Below are 17,013 nucleotides of genomic sequence, written 5' to 3' on the forward strand. Positions count from 1 at the left end.
TGACAATTACAACAATAATGAATGAACACTTATTTTAACTTAATATAATACATCAATAAAATCAATTTAGCCTCAAATAAATAATGAAACATGTTCAATTTGGTTGAAATAATGCAAAAACAAAGTGTTGGAGAAGAAAGTAATATGTGCCAATATGCAATATGTGCCATGTCAAATGTGTGCCATGTACAGATGTGTGCCATGTAAAATATGTGCCATGTAAAAAAGCTAACGTTTCAGTTCCTTGCTCAGAACATGAGAACATATGAAAGTTGGTGGTTCCTTTTAACATGAGACTTCAATATTCCCAGGTAAGAGGTTTTAGGTTGTAGTTAATATAGCATTTATAGGACTATTTCTCTCTATACCATTTGTATTTCATATACCTTTGACTATTGGATGTTCTTATAGGCACTATAGTATTGCCAGTGTAACAGTATAGCTTCCGTCCCTCTCCTCGCCCCTACCTGGGCTCGAACCAAGAACAGATAGACAACAGCCACACTTGAAGCAGCGTTACCCATCGCTCCACAAAAGCCGCGGCCCTTGCAGCGCAAGGGGAATAACTACTCCAAATCTAAAAGCGAGTGACGTTTGAAACAGTATTAGCGCACACCCAGCTAACTAGCTAGCCATTTCACATTGGTTACACCAGCCATTAGGCTGATAGGCTTGAAGTCATAAACAGCGCTGTGCTTGCGGAGAGCTGCTGGCAAAACGCACGAAAGTGCTGTTTGAATGAATGATTACGGGCCTGCTGCTGCTCAGTCAGACTGCTCTATCAAATCAGACTTAATTATAACATGATAACACACAGAAATACGAGCCTTTGGTCATTAATATGGTCGAATCCAGAAACTAACATTTCGCAAAACAAAACGTATATTATTTCAGTGAAATACGGAACCGTTCGGTATTTTATCTAACGGGTGGCATCCCTAAGTCTAAATATTCTTGTTACATTGCACAACCTTCAATGTTATGTCATAATTACGTAAAATTCTGGCAAATTAGTTCGCAATGAGCCAGGCGGCCCAAACTGTTGCATATACCCTGACACAATTTCACCTGGTTAATATTGCCTGCTAAACTGGATTAGTAGTTATAACTAGTGATTATAATTGATTGTTTTTTATAAGATAAGTTTAATGCCTGCTAGCAATTGACCTTGGCTTCTACTGCATTCGCGTAACAGGCAGGCTACTCGTGGAGTGCAATGGTTAGAACGTTGGACTAGTCAACTGTACGGTTGCAAGATTGGATCCCCTGAGCTGGCAAGGTGAAAAAATCTGTAGTTCTGCCCCTGAACAAGGCAGTTACCCCACAGTTCCTAGGCAGTCATTGAAAATAAGAATGTGTTCTTAACTGACTTGCCTAGTTATTAAATAAAGGTATGAGAAAAAAAATTGAAAAAAAGAACTTGAAATGGGCCCTAATTAATCGGCCATTCTGATTAATCGGTCGACCTCTATTCTGGACACCCAGAGTGATGGTCATTCAAAAAAATTCAGTTCAAGCTCATCAGTGATGGCGTGAGCCACAAAAAGACTAATTATGAGGGATTTGACTTTCTCGTGAGATGCTTCCTCCCTCCTTGGGCGTCATCCCGAGCAGCCTATCCTATTAGGAGATATTGATCTGTGTCTCTCATGGTGGATGTATAATCAGTAAAACCAGGCACTAAACCATTTAGGAGAGCCCTGGCTGTTTGTCTGAGTCAATATAGACAGACTCTTACCTCTTCGATGCAGTTCCTGACCATCCACATAGATTATTTATGGAATATTGGCGACACACACACACACACACACACACACACAATAGTGTTGTTTACACTGCACATATCACACCGCTGTGTTATTTTCAGGATCTACAATATTTGTCGACTGTTGCCATGTTTATCCTCAGATAAAAGGCAGTATTCTGGCCAGGTCTCAGCAGGGATATTGAAGTATTGAAGCCCCCAACTGTGTGCTGTGGGCCTGTAGGTCAGGGGCATTAGTAAAGCAGCGTTTAATATTTAAACATAAAAAAACATTGGTGAGAGCCAGATTGATTTACATTACTGTCAGCGCAGTGCTGTAATCCTCTCTTCAACATGTAACTTTAATCATCAACTGTTATAGTTCATGTGTTGGGTGTGTGTGTGTACTGGTAGGGGGTAATTTTATACATTTTTATTTGTTTATTTTTTGTCACCAAGGAGTAGGGAAGGTGGGGCCTGGTTTCCATGGCAATGCCCTTGCTCTGTTAGTGTGTACTCTGTGCAGTCAGTTGGTGGCTGGCGTCTCTTATTGTGCTGAGTGGGTGGGAGAGAAAAAAAGACAGAGAAAGAGTCTGTGTATGAGAGGGACGGAGAGATGGAAGTGGGTGCTCACACAGTGGGTTTGTGTCGTAGCTGGCTGTTATACCTGGAGCCGGGGTTCCTGGGCCCCGGGATGCTGCTGGAAGAAGGGGAGACAGTACTGAGCCACCAACCAGGTCAGCAGCAGGCCAGCCAGGGGACAGAGGACAAGCCCACCACAATCACCATCGGCTCCATCAGAAGACTAGTGAAGGTTGGCATATTTATTACCATGACATTACAGTGCCATGCGCCATTAGTGATTTCCCTCCAACATTTCTATTGGGAGACTATGGTTCATTTATTTAGACCTACCAGGGCTGACTATCACTCCCTCTCTGAGAAGCTTTGGCAGAGGGCCAGGGTGTCTCTCTCTCTGCCTCTCTGTCTCTCTCTCTCTCTCTCTCTCTCTCTCTCTGTCTCTCTCTCTCTCTGTCTCTCTCTCTCTCTCTCTCTCTCTCTCTCTGTCTCTCTCTCTCTCTCTCTCTCTCTCTCTCTCTCTCTCTCTCTCTCTCTCTCTCTCTCTCTCTCTCTCTCTCTGTCTCTCTCTCTCTCTCTCTCTCTCTCTCTCTCTCTGTCTCTCTCTCTCTCTCTCTCTCTCTCTGTCTCTCTCTCTCTCTCTCTCTCTCTCTCTCTCTCTCTGTCTCTCTCTCTCTCTCTCTCTCTCTCTCTCTCTCTCTCTCTCTCTCTCTCTCTCTCTCTCTCTCTCTCTCTCTCTTTTCTCTCTCTCTCTTTTCTCTCTCTCTCTTTTCTCTCAATTCAATTCAAGGGCTTTATTGGCATGGGAAACATGTGTTAACATTGCCAAAGCAAGTGAGATAGATAATATATAAAGTGAAAAACAATACAAATTTACAGTAAACATTACACATACAGAAGTTTCAAAACAATAAAGACATTACAAATGTCATATTATATATTTACAGTGTTTTAACAATGTACAAATGGTTAAAGGACGCAAGATAAAATAAATAAGCATAAATATGGGTTGTATTTACAATGGTGTTTGTTCTTCACTGGTTGCCCTTTTCTCGTGGCAACAGGTCACAAATCTTGCTGCTGTGATGGCACACTGTGGAATTTCACCCAGTAGATATGGGAGTTTTTCAAAATTGGATTTGTTTTCAAATTCTTTGTGGATCTGTGTAATCTGAGGGAAATATGTCTCTCTAATATGGTCATACATTGGGCAGGAGGTTAGGAAGTGCAGCTCAGTTTCCACCTCATTTTGTGGGCAGTGAGCACATAGCCTGTCTTCTCTTGAGAGCCATGTCTGCCTACGGCGGCCTTTCTCAATAGCAAGGCTATGCTCACTGAGTCTGTACATAGTCAAAGCTTTCCTTAATTTTGGGTCAGTCACAGTGGTCAGGTATTCCGCCGGTGTGTACTCTCTGTGTAGGGCCAAATAGCATTCTAGTTTGCTCTGTTTTTTTGTTAATTCTTTCCAATGTGTCAAGTAATTATCTTTTTGTTTTCTCATGATTTGGTTGGGTCTAATTGTGCTGTTGTCTTGGGGCTCTGTAGGGTGTGTTTGTGTTTGTGAACAGAGCCCCAGGACCAGCTTGCTTAGGGGACTCTTCTCCAGGTTCATTTTTTTATTTTATTTTTTTATTTCACCTTTATTTAACCAGGTAGGCTAGTTGAGAACAAGTTCTCATTTGCAACTGCGACCTGGCCAAGATAAAGCATAGCAGTGTGAGCATACAACAAAGATTTACACATGGAGTAAACAATTAACAAGTCAATAACACAGTAGAAAACAAAGGGGGGGGTCTATATACAATGTGTGCAAAAGGCATGAGGAGGTAGGCAAATAATTACAATTTTGCAGATTAACACTGGAGTGATAAAAGATCAGATGGTCATGTACAGGTAGAGATATTGGTGTGCAGAAGAGCAGAAAAGTAAATAAATAAAAACAGTATGGGGATGAGGTAGGTGAAAAGGGTGGGCTATTTACCAATAGACTATGTACAGCTGCAGCGATCGGTTAGCTGCTCAGATAGCTGATGTTTGAAGTTGGTGAGGGAGATAAAAGTCTCCAACTTCAGTGATTTTTGCAATTCGTTCCAGTCACAGGCAGCAGAGTACTGGAACGAAAGGCGGCCAAATGAGGTGTTGGCTTTAGGGATGATCAGTGAGATACACCTGCTGGAGCGCGTGCTACGGATGGGTGTTGCCATCGTGACCAGTGAGCTGAGATAAGGCGGAGCTTTACCTAGCATAGACTTGTAGATGACCTGGAGCCAGTGGGTCTGGCGACGAATATGTAGCGAGGGCCAGCCGACTAGAGCATACAAGTCGCAGTGGTGGGTGGTATAAGGTGCTTTAGTGACAAAACGGATGGCACTGTGATAGACTGCATCCAGTTTGCTGAGTAGAGTGTTGGAAGCCATTTTGTAGATGACATCGCCGAAGTCGAGGATCGGTAGGATAGTCAGTTTTACTAGGGTAAGCTTGGCGGCTTGAGTGAAGGAGGCTTTGTTGCGGAATAGAAAGCCGACTCTTGATTTGATTTTCGATTGGAGATGTTTGATATGAGTCTGGAAGGAGAGTTTGCAGTCTAGCCAGACACCTAGGTACTTATAGACGTCCACGTATTCTAGGTCGGAACCATCCAGGGTGGTGATGCTAGTCGGGCATGCAGGTGCAGGCAGCGACCGGTTGAAAAGCATGCATTTGGTTTTACTAGCGTTTAAGAGCAGTTGGAGGCCACGGAAGGAGTGTTGTATGGCATTGAAGCTTGTTTGGAGGTTAGATAGCACAGTGTCCAAAGACGGGCCGAAAGTATATAGAATGGTGTCGTCTGCGTAGAGGTGGATCAGGGAATCGCCCGCAGCAAGAGCAACATCATTGATATACACAGAGAAAAGAGTCGGCCCGAGAATTGAACCCTGTGGCACCCCCATAGAGACTGCCAGAGGACCGGACAGCATGCCCTCCGATTTGACACACTGAACTCTGTCTGCAAAGTAATTGGTGAACCAGGCAAGGCAGTCATCCGAAAAACCGAGGCTACTGAGTCTGCCGATAAGAATATGGTGATTGACAGAGTCGAAAGCCTTGGCAAGGTCGATGAAGACGGCTGCACAGTACTGTCTTTTATCGATGGCGGTTATGATGTCGTTTAGTACCTTGAGTGTGGCTGAGGTGCACCCATGACCGGCTCGGAAACCAGATTGCACAGCGGACAAGGTACGGTGGGATTCGAGATGGTCAGTGACCTGTTTGTTGACTTGGCTTTCGAAGACCTTAGATAGGCAGGGCAGGATGGATATAGGTCTGTAACAGTTTGGGTCCAGGGTGTCTCCCCCTTTGAAGAGGGGGATGACTGCGGCAGCTTTCCAATCCTTGGGGATCTCAGACGAGATGAAAGAGAGGTTGAACAGGCTGGTAATAGGGGTTGCGACAATGGTGGCAGATAGTTTCAGAAATAGAAGGTCCAGATTGTCAAGCCCAGCTGATTTGTACGGGTCCAGGTTTTGCAGCTCTTTCAGAACATCTGCTATCTGGATTTGGGTAAAGGAGAACCTGGAGAGGCTTGGGCGAGGAGCTGCGGGGGGGTTGGCCGAGGTTGAAGTAGCCAGGCGGAAGGCATGGCCAGCCGTTGAGAAATGCTTATTGAAGTTTTCGATAATCATGGATTTATCAGTGGTGACCGTGTTACCTAGCCTCAGTGCAGTGGGCAGCTGGGAGGAGGTGCTCTTGTTCTCCATGGACTTCACAGTGTCCCAGAACTTTTTGGAGTTGGAGCTACAGGATGCAAACTTCTGCCTGAAGAAGCTGGCCTTAGCTTTCCTGACTGACTGCGTGTATTGGTTCCGGACTTCCCTGAACAGTTGCATATCACGGGGACTATTCGATGCTATTGCAGTCCGCCACAGGATGTTTTTGTGCTGGTCGAGGGCAGTCAGGTCTGGGGTGAACCAAGGGCTGTATCTGTTCTTAGTTCTGCATTTTTTGAACGGAGCATGCTTATCTAAAATGGTGAGGAAGTTACTTTTAAAGAATGACCAGGCATCCTCAACTGACGGGATGAGGTCAATGTCCTTCCAGGATACCCGGGCCAGGTCGATTAGAAAGGCCTGCTCACAGAAGTGTTTTAGGGAGCGTTTGACAGTGATGAGGGGTGGTCGTTTGACTGCGGCTCCGTAGCGGATACAGGCAATGAGGCAGTGATCGCTGAGATCCTGGTTGAAGACAGCGGAGGTGTATTTGGAGGGCCAGTTGGTCAGGATGACGTCTATGAGGGTGCCCTTGTTTACAGAGTTAGGGTTGTACCTGGTGGGTTCCTTGATGATTTGTGTGAGATTGAGGGCATCTAGCTTAGATTGTAGGACTGGCGGGGTGTTAAGCATATCCCAGTTTAGGTCACCTAACAGAACAAACTCTGAAGCTAGATGGGGGGCGATCAATTCACAAATGGTGTCCAGGGCACAGCTGGGAGCTGAGGGGGGTCGGTAGCAGGCGGCAACCGTGAGAGACTTATTTCTGGAGAGAGTAATTTTCAAAATTAGTAGTTCGAACTGTTTGGGTATGGACCTGGAAAGTATGACATTACTTTGCAGGCTATCTCTGCAGTAAACTGCAACTCCTCCCCCTTTGGCAGTTCTATCTTGACGGAAGATGTTATAGTTGGGTATGGAAATCTCTGAATTTTTGGTGGCCTTCCTGAGCCAGGATTCAGACACAGCAAGGACATCAGGGTTAGCAGAGTGTGCTAAAGCAGTGAGTAAGACAAACTTAGGGAGGAGGCTTCTGATGTTGACATGCATGAAACCAAGGCTTTTTCGAACACAGAAGTCAACAAATGAGGGTGCCTGGGGACATGCAGGGCCTGGGTTTACCTCCACATCACCCGCGGAACAGAGAAGGAGTAGTATGAGGGTGCGGCTAAAGGCTATCAAAACTGGTCGCCTAGAGCGTTGGGGACAGAGAATAAGAGGAGCAGGTTTCTGGGCATGGTAGAATATATTCAGGGCATAATGCGCAGACAGGGGTATGGTGATGGCTTTGTTATGGAAGGTTTGGGAATCGCTTCCTTTTAGGTGGTTATAGAATTTAACAGCTCTTCTGGATTTTGATAATTAGTGGGTATCGGCCTAATTCTGCTCTGCATGCATTATTTGGTGTTCTACGTTGTACACGGAGGATATTTTTGCAGAATTCTGCGTGCAGAGTCTCAATTTGGTGTTTGTCCCATTTTGTGAAGTCTTGGTTGGTGAGCGGACCCCAGACCTCACAACCATAAAGGGCAATGGGCTCTATGACTGATTCAAGTATTTTTAGCCAAATCCTAATTGGTATGTTGAAATGTATGTTCCTTTTGATGGCATAGAATTCCCTCCTTGTCTCTCAGATCGTTCACAGCTTTGTGGAAGTTACCTTTGGCGCTGATGTTTAGGCCAAGGTATGTATAGTTTTTTGTGTGCTCTAGGGTAACAGTGTCTAGATGGAATTTGTATTTGTGGTCCTGGTGACTGGACCTTTTTTGGAACACCATTATTTTGGTCTTACTGAGATTTACTGTCAGGGCCCAGGTCTGACAGAATCTGTGCATAAGATCTAGGTGCTGCTGTAGGCCCTCCTTGGTTGGTGACAGAAGCACCAGATCATCAGCAAACAGCAGACATTTGACTTCGGATTCTAGCAGGGGGAGGCCGGGTGCTGCAGACTTTTCTAGTGCCTGCGCCAATTCGTTGATATATATGTTGAAGAGGGTGGGGCTTAAGCTGCATCCCTGTCTAACCCCACGACCCTGTGTGAAAGAAATGTGTGTGTTCTTTTGCCAATTTTAACCGCACACTTGTTGTTTGTGTACATGGATTTTATAATGTCGTATGTTTTACCCCCAACACCACTTTCCATCAGTTTGTATAGCAGACCCTCATGCCAAATTGAGTCGAAGGCTTTTTTGAAATCAACAAAGCATGAGAAGACTTTGCCTTTGTTTTGGTTTGTTTGGTTGTCAATTAGGGTGTGCAGGGTGAATACATGGTCTGTTGTACGGTAATTTGGTAAAAAGCCAATTTGACATTTGCTCAGTACATTGTTTTCATTGAGGAAATGTACGAGTCTGCTGTTAATGATAATGCAGAGGATTTTCCCAAGGTTACTGTTGACACATATTCCACGGTAGTTATTGGGGTCAAATTTGTCTCCACTTTTGTGGATTGGGGTGAACAGTCCTTGGTTCCAAATATTGGGGAAGATGCCAGAGCTAAGTATGATGTTAAAGAGTTTTAGTATAGCCAATTGGAATTTGTTGTCTGTATATTTGATCATTTCATTGAGGATACCATCAACACCACAGGCCTTTTTGGGTTGGAGGGTTTTTATTTTGTCCTGTAACTCATTCAAGTGCCTTGCGAAACTATTCGGCCCCCTTGAACTTTGCGACCTTTTGCCACATTTCAGGCTTCAAACATAAAGATATAAAACTGTATTTTTTTGTGAGGAATCAACAACAAGTGGGACACAATCATGAAGTGGAACGACATTTATTGGATATTTCAAACTTTTTTACCAAATCAAAAACTGAAAAATTGGGCGTGCAGAATTATTCAGCCCCCTTTACTTTCAGTGCAGCAAACTCTCTCCAGAAGTTCAGTGAGGATCTCTGAATGATCCAATGTTGACCTAAATGACTAATGGTGATAAATACAATCCACCTGTGTGTAATCAAGTCTCCATATAAATGCACCTGCACTGTGATAGTCTCAGAGGTCAGTTAAAAGCGCAGAGAGCATCATGAAGAACAAGGAACACACCAGGCAGGTCCGAGATACTGTTGTGAAGAAGTTTAAAGCCGGATTTGGATACAAAAGATTTCCCAAGCTTTAAACATTCCAAGGAGCACTGTGCAAGCGATAATATTGAAATGGAAGGAGTATCAGACCACTGCAAATCTACCAAGACCTGGCCGTCCCTCTAAACTTTCAGCTCATACAAGGAGAAGACTGATCAGAGATGCAGCCAAGAGGCCCATGATCACTCTGGATGAACTGCAGAGATCTACAGCTGAGGTGGGAGACTCTGTCCATAGGACAACAATCAGTCATATAGCACAAATCTGGCCTTTATGGAAGAGTGGCAAGAAGAAAGCCAATTCTTAAAGATATCCATAAAAAGTGTTGTTTAAAGTTTGCCACAAGCCACCTGGGAGACACACCAAACATGTGGAAGAAGGTGCTCTGGTCAGATGAAACCAAAATTGAACTTTTTGGAAACAATGCAAAACGTTATGTTTGGCGTAAAAGCAACACAGCTCATCACCCTGAACACACCATCCCCACTGTCAAACATGGTGGTGGCAGCATCATGGTTTGGGCCTGCTTTTCTTCAGCAGGGACAGGGAAGATGGTTAAAATTTATGGGAAGATGGATGGAGCCAAATACAGGACCATTCTGGAAGAAAACCGGATGGAGTCTGCAACAGACCTGAGACTGGGACGGAGATTTGTCTTCCAACAAGACAATGATCCAAAACATAAAGCAAAATCGACAATGGAATGGTTCAAAAATAAACATATCCAGGTGTTAGAATGGCCAAGTCAAAGTCCAGACCTGAATCCAATCGAGAATCTGTGGAAAGAACTGAAAACTGCTGTTCACAAATGCTCTCCATCCAACCTCACTGAGCTCGAGCTGTTTTGCAAGGAGGAATGGGAAAAAATGTCAGTCTCTCGATGTGCAAAACTGATAGAGACATACCCCAAGCGACTTACAGCTGTAATCGCAGCAAAAGGTGGCGCTACAAAGTATTAACTTAAGGGGGCTGAATAATTTTGCACGTCCAATCTTTCAGTTTTTGATTTGTTAAAAAAGTTTGAAATATCCAATAAATGTCGTTCCACTTCATGATTGTGTCCCACTTGTTGTTGATTCTTCACAAAAAAATACAGTTTTATATCTTTATGTTTGAAGCCTGAAATGTGGCAAAAGGTCGCAAAGTTCAAGGGGGCCGAATACTTTCGCAAGGCACAGTAATTGGAGAATCCAGTGGGTTCTGGTAGTCTTTAATAGTTGATTCTAAGATCTGTATTTTATCATGTATATGTTTTTGCTCTTTATTCTTTGTTATAGAGCCAAAAAGATTGGAAAAGTGGTTTACCCATACATCTCCATTTTGGATAGATAATTCTTTGTGTTGTTGTTTGTTTAGTGTTTTACAATTTTCCCAGAAGTGGTTAGAGTCTATGGATTCTTCAATTGCATTGAGCTGATTTCTGACATGCTGTTCCTCCTTTTTCCGTAGTGTATTTCTGTATTGTTTTAGTGATTCACCATAGTGAAGGCGTAGACTCAGGTTTTCCGGGTCTCTATGTTTTTGGTTGGACAGGTTTCTTAATTCCTTTCTTAGATTTTTGCATTCTTCATCAAACCATCTGTCATTATTGTTAATTTTCTTCGGTTTTCTATTTGAGATTTTTAGATTTGATAGGGAAGCTGAGAGGTCAAATATACTGTTAAGATTTTCTACTGCCAAGTTTACACCTTCACTATTACAGTGGAATGTTTTACCCGGGAAATTGTCTAAAAGGGATTGAATTTGTTGTTGCCTAATTGTTTTTTGGTAGGTTTCAGCGTGCGACAGAGCTGCAGGAGATTTGACCCGTTTTTGTTGGTTATGTTGTCATAGTTGTGCCTAGGGGGGCATATGTGGGAGGGAATGCTGTCACCTCCAGGCAGGTGTTTGTCCCCCTGTGTGCTGAGGGTGTCAGGTTCTTGTCCGGTCCTGGCATTTAGGTCGCCACAGACTAGTACATGTCCCTGGGCCTGGAAATGATTGATTTCCCCCTCCAGGATGGAGAAGCTGTCTTCATTACTCCCCTATTCTTCTCTGACTTTGTCAGTCTCTCTGTTATCCTCTCTCTGCTCCCCCTTTTCTCTCAATTTCCCCCTCTATCTTCCCATTTCTCAGCCTTAGTCATTATAATGGGGCCTGATAGAGAAGGATTGATAGAGCTGTGTGTAGTGGAATCTCTCCACATATTGAGGGAATGTTGTTGTGTCTCTTACACCGTTCAGGATGACGGCACTCCTGAAATCCATCTGCTTCCAGCTGGAGCACCAGGAGGAGCCACGGACCGTCTCAACTCGGAAGCAGACAGCTTGGGAACACGTGGTGGACCTATCCACCTCTCAAACCTGACTGTCAAGTCTGGCTGGTGAGGAGGCCTATCCTGTTAGGGGCGCTTCAGTAGCTACAGGCTATATAGACTGAAATAGGAAGCACTTACAATGCTAAAACAACAGGGGGGAATGACTCTTTGAGGAGATGTGTCCTTGCCAACCAACGTCCATATTGTTTCAACAGAATTTGGGTGGATTGTTCTCAGCTGAGTCATTGAGCTCCAGCTCTCTAGTTTCCTGCTTAAACTGTTATTTTCAGGTGTGTTTATAAAGCACACACATTCGGTACAGGAATGTTTATGGGTGGTAATAGAAGTGACAGAATTAACACTTAAAATTAAGTTTCATAATGTCTCACTTCAGGGTGGAGGTAGTGAGGTAGTTAATGTGCTAACTCTTCAATAAAGACCTTGTCACCAGACTCTGTAAAATCTATTTACTAACACACCCATATTGATAGTTGAAGAAAGCCACAGTTAGGATTGGAATTTGACTGCCAAAGTATGATGCAATTAGGGAAGCGACAAATGTACAGTTTTGCTTAACATTTAAACAGCCATTTTTTTATCGGTTTTCCGTTAAAACGATTCGAAAAATCACAAAATTCCACCTCAATTCACAATGCAGAATAATGGACCTATTACACTAGGGCCGGGCAAGGAAGTTCTGTCTAGCACAGTCATATAAGATTCAGAATTTTTGGAACGGAGGAGACTGATTCGTTTCTGTACTTTCGAAAACACAAACACTTGCGTCTTTCATAGCGAGCTAGTGAGGGAAGGAGAGAAAGGGGAGGGCCACAGACAGTCAGAACCGTGCATTAGGCCCGTCTGTCTGCAATCAAAAGCTGTATCTCGCAATTTATTGGCTTGCATTGTCTTGCAATGTCTTGCCTATTATCAAAGAATAAACTAGGATATTCTACCCGCAACAGACTGAACACACACTCGTGTCATTGGCAAAGAGAAAGAGCAAGCAGGCCATCTATACTGTGACTTAAATGTTGTGTGGAAAAACAATGTTTTTCCGTTAGGGATTTTCCTTTGTTGTTCCATACTTACAGGTTTTCAATCAAATATTTTTCTTCTCACAGAGAAGATGAGTGGTTTCTATTGTAGTGGAGATTAGTGACACTGACAGTATGACTGTGGACTAAGTATTTGTGTTTGATCAGGCATTCAACCATGCATACATTTCATGCATAAAGCAATGAACTGAGCAGCCTCCATAAATGTGGTGCCACATGAATAGACAATGTTTACCTGTAAATTAAAAACAATATCAGCGACGCCCGATGCTTGTAACACAAAAGTCTGCTTAGCAAACAATTGAGATTAGATTACCTGGGCCTCTCATTGATAATGCCTTCGTCTTGTTTTTCCACCTTAGTTGGCTTGCCTACGGTAGCCCTGGTTTCCATGGGAACTATGCGGTTATGGAAGCAGGCGGCTCCACAACACCTGGCGTTGGTCATCCCCAGGTCACCACTGTGAGGTCACTGAGACCCCTCAGAATGGTAAGGGTTCACCACGGTGGCATCACTGAGGTGGCTGACACTGCTTGGTTGTGTTCGGTTTTGGGCCCAATTACATTTCAATGCTGTACACTCAGGAAAGGAGTTTATATTGATTTCCAAATTGGCCCATAGCCCATTAAATTTAAGAAATCCTATGTCTCAAAGTCTCAGAAATATATACGTCTGGGCCTCATTTTCATCAAGGTTTGGTTTCTTATGTTCTGTGTCTTTCTGACAGAGTGGGCTCAGAGTGAGGAGACCTCTGGATCCTAAGGTAAGACATGATCAATATTGAAAGTACAGCATAAACCACTATCCCCTGCAGTAAACAGCCGATCTCATACAGTTAAATAATCCCTTCAATTTGCACAATGATGATTAATGAAAATGAAAGTAAATTAATTTAGAAAGTGCATGAGATATAGTTTTTTGTTTGTGTGTTTTTTTTTATAGATGTTGGTGTTTGAGCAGCCCCTCTTCCAGGGGCGGGGCAGAGAGCTGGGAGGCCACACCCCCAGTCTGGGAGCTGTGGCTGGGCTGAAGGGGGCGTCGTCGCTACGGGTCATTGGTGGAGTGTGAGTCCATGTCAATGCCCTCCCTCCTGTCTGCGCCTGCCTGTCATCCACAGCTGACGGAGACAGATGAGGACTCACTCATAGACTCAGATTAATGAACATCTCTAGACCCTCTTAGTTAAATGTCATTCCAATTTGTATGGAAAAAATAAGGTTTGGTTTGTTTGGGAATTCACATGCATTTGTTTTTTGTGAGTGAGTGAGGGACAGAGTAAGGTAGGGAGAAAGGAAGTGCATTCATGCCAAGCTGCATACTTACTCTGGAATGCTACCTGTACTGAGGTTTTTACAAGGTGTGTCATTCTGCTGCAAACAGTTTCACAATCTACTGGTCATGTAATTCCTCAGGAATGCTCCCTCTACTGTCATATGGAGCAAATGTAGCTCAACTCCCTGTGCAAACATATGCCAAGTAGAACAGGAAGTGTGTGTGTGTGTGTGTGTGTGTGTGTGTGTGTGTGTGTGTGTGTGTGTGTGTGTGTGTGTGTGTGTGTGTGTGTGTGTGTGTGTGTGTGTGTGTGTGTGTGTGTGTGTGTGTGTGTGTGTGTGTGTGTACGCATGCTTTGGTGTGGTGTTTGGTTACAGAGAGGGTTGGTACGCATGACATCTGATAACATTTCAATTGTAACACCACAAAAAACCCAAACAATAAATCAATCAAACATTCCTTAGCACTAACTCAAGTGGCATATCCACCGCTCAGACACTGTTATCAGCACCAACGTATCATTGACACCCAGGCTCCTATTCAAGCTGTGTTGGTATAAGTGTGAGTAGGAGTATTTAGCTGTGGTTTGACCTGTGACCTCTGTGTTTGACAGATGGGTGGGCTACACTGGAGAGGACTTCACAGGACGGCAGTATTTACTGGAGGAGGGAGAATACAGTGACTGTGCAGATCTGGGTGGAGCCGATCACCCTCTGCTGCTTTCTTTCCGTTTCTTACAGGCAGTAAGTAACAGGATTTTAATTATATGGTTATTTACAATGTATTCAGTATATGTGGCCTATGTGGGTATGTGTACCTGTGCAAATCCTGAAAGCGTACTCTTGATTTGAAAGAATGAGGGAAGTCAATGAAATGTTTTGGGGTCTGTGTGTGTGTGTGTGTGTGTGTGTGTGTGTGTGTGTGTGTGTGTGTGTGTGTGTGTTTGTGCATGGCAGAGTCATTTTGTTTGAAACCAGGCCAAATGTTTTATATTAACCATCGGTATGACCCAGTTGACACCCAGCAGACCTCCATTCCACTCCCTTTCCATCACCTCACCACTGTCTAAGTGTCTATTTTAGCCTCCTGATATCAGTCAGAAGCATTAGCTAGTAGAAATGCTCTAACAGCGAACTCCTGGCTAGGATAGGCTACGCTTCTAATAGGATTAAACAGGTAGAGTTAATTGCTAACTGTCTACCATGGTTCATTAGCATTCCAGTTTCCTCCACCCCTAGTGCCCTCTGGCTGTTAGCAGCACCACTCTTTTGATCAACTATACACTGTTGTGTAATCACCAGCCACCAGCAGCCATTCTGTAAAGCTCCCACTACGGATAGTGCTTACGGAATGAACTACCTGAGCTAAATGCAGCAGCTATGTAAATGCAGCTTGTAGAGTTTTTCAGTTTGAGGCTATGAAAGAACAAGAGAAAGGGAAACTTCATAGGATTTGGATAAAAGTGGTTTGTACAGTGGTGCTAGTTTCTATACAGTTAACCAGCCCACATTTCTTCATGTAAGCTCTGTTTTTGTACTAGGCTACATTAGTGTAAGAGTTGTTGTAGCTATTTTATAAAGCAGTCTTACTCAGTGAGCTCTTCTGCATGGTTCCCATTGTTAGGACTTCATAGAGCCTTCAGTCTCACTGCAGGAGGAAACTGGGTCTCCTGGAGCCGGGAGAAGGGACATTTTGGATCTGGACGTCGCTGATCTGGAGAAGGATGGAGCCACTGAAAAGACCACCACCTTCTGTGTGAAGAGTGGAGTGTGAGTATCAATTAGAGGACCAGGTTGGGGTCAATTCAGGAACTCTGCGCTTCACAGTTCTGTATGTTTGACTGACAGCCGTTCTGAACTTGAGCACCGCATGCGACAAGAAGTTGCCCCCTACCCTCCCGCTAATTGGGAAACTTTTGCACATGTCTGAGTTAGCGAAATGCTGTAAATGAAGAGGACTCAATGTATTTTGAAAGATGAGATGTTGAGGATTATAATAAATATAGCTTGGATGTCATAAAAGGAAGCCCAACACCCGTGAGTCCAAATGTGTACTTCACTTCCAAATCAGAAAACTGAGTGTACAAAACATTAGGAACACCTTCCTAATATTGAGTTGCACCCCCTTTTGCCCTCAGCACGGCCTCAAATTGTCAGGGCATGGAATCTACAAGGCTTCGAAAGCGTTCCACAGGGATGCTGGCCCATGTTGACTCCAATGCTTCTCACCGTTGTGCCAATTTGGCTGGATGTCCTTTGGGTGGTGGACCATTCTTGATACACAAAGGAAACTGTTGAGTGTGAAAAATCCAGCAGGGTTGCTATTCTTGACACACTCAAAATGATGCACCTGGCACCTACTACCATACCCCATTCAATGGCACTTAAATATTTAGTCTTTCCCATTCGTCCACTGAATGGCACACAGACACAATCCATGTCTCAATTGTCCCAAGGCTTAAAAATCCTTCTTTAACCTGTCTCCTCCCCTTCATCTACACTGATTGAAGTGGATTAAACAAGTGACATCAATACAGGATCATAGTAATAGCCTGGATTCATCTGATCGGTCTATTTCATTTTTGTACACTCAGTGTACATTGTCAAAGTTTATGATCACTATGTTTGATGTAAAGTTACAAGATGACATGGCTTCATACCCTGGGTTGTTCTGAACTGAATGAGCCTATGTTTGTTGATTGTGTGGAAAATTAGCAGCGGAACATGCACCTGAATGCATTCATGGCTCCTTTCTATGCACACCAAAATTACGATCTATTTCTCTGATTTGCCTTGTGAAACCTAACAGTGTAAGATCGTATTTTATAACTTAACTAGTCATGTTGGCAATAGAACAAGCATTCAAATGATGCCCACCTGACCCAGATTGAGATTTAAAATGGGACGTTTTTGGATTGCGTTAACAGCAATAGTAATTGTGTGATGGCGGGGATGCAGGATTGTGTTCCAAACAAAACAACTATAAGTGTGCTTGTTTTAGTTCCTCAACAGCACAGCTAGGAGAGCTCACAAAAACACCTTATAGCTGAAGACTTCTTTGTCATAAAAGTGCATTGAAGTTTCGTAGGAACTGTGCGCACTTTGGAGAGATGTGTATTCACTTGGAGACACCAGTTAGTCCTCTCACTCAAACCCTTGTATTGTTTTTGTCTTATGTTACACCTACCCCAAATGTCCCACAAATATTCTTATGATGTTACTGAATGTATACAGCC

General features: G+C 43.6%; 1 protein-coding gene across 2 annotated transcripts in view; it reads left to right on the top strand.

Moving 5' to 3' along the window:
• The window catches only part of LOC109872599 (uncharacterized), an 83,797-nt gene that overhangs the window by 54,417 nt on the left and 12,367 nt on the right, over positions 1-17,013 (top strand). For both annotated transcript variants that reach the window (XM_020463892.2, XM_031807721.1), the window contains exons 7-13: positions 2,399-2,558; positions 11,375-11,514; positions 12,869-12,995; positions 13,234-13,269; positions 13,449-13,570; positions 14,392-14,521; positions 15,402-15,547. In XM_020463892.2, the coding sequence (XP_020319481.1) occupies positions 2,399-2,558; positions 11,375-11,514; positions 12,869-12,995; positions 13,234-13,269; positions 13,449-13,570; positions 14,392-14,521; positions 15,402-15,547 (861 nt within the window). The remainder of the gene's footprint in view (positions 1-2,398; positions 2,559-11,374; positions 11,515-12,868; positions 12,996-13,233; positions 13,270-13,448; positions 13,571-14,391; positions 14,522-15,401; positions 15,548-17,013) is intronic.

The sequence above is a fragment of the Oncorhynchus kisutch genome, linkage group LG28 (assembly GCF_002021735.2).
Source record: "Oncorhynchus kisutch isolate 150728-3 linkage group LG28, Okis_V2, whole genome shotgun sequence".
NCBI classification, from domain to species: Eukaryota; Metazoa; Chordata; class Actinopteri; order Salmoniformes; family Salmonidae; genus Oncorhynchus; species Oncorhynchus kisutch.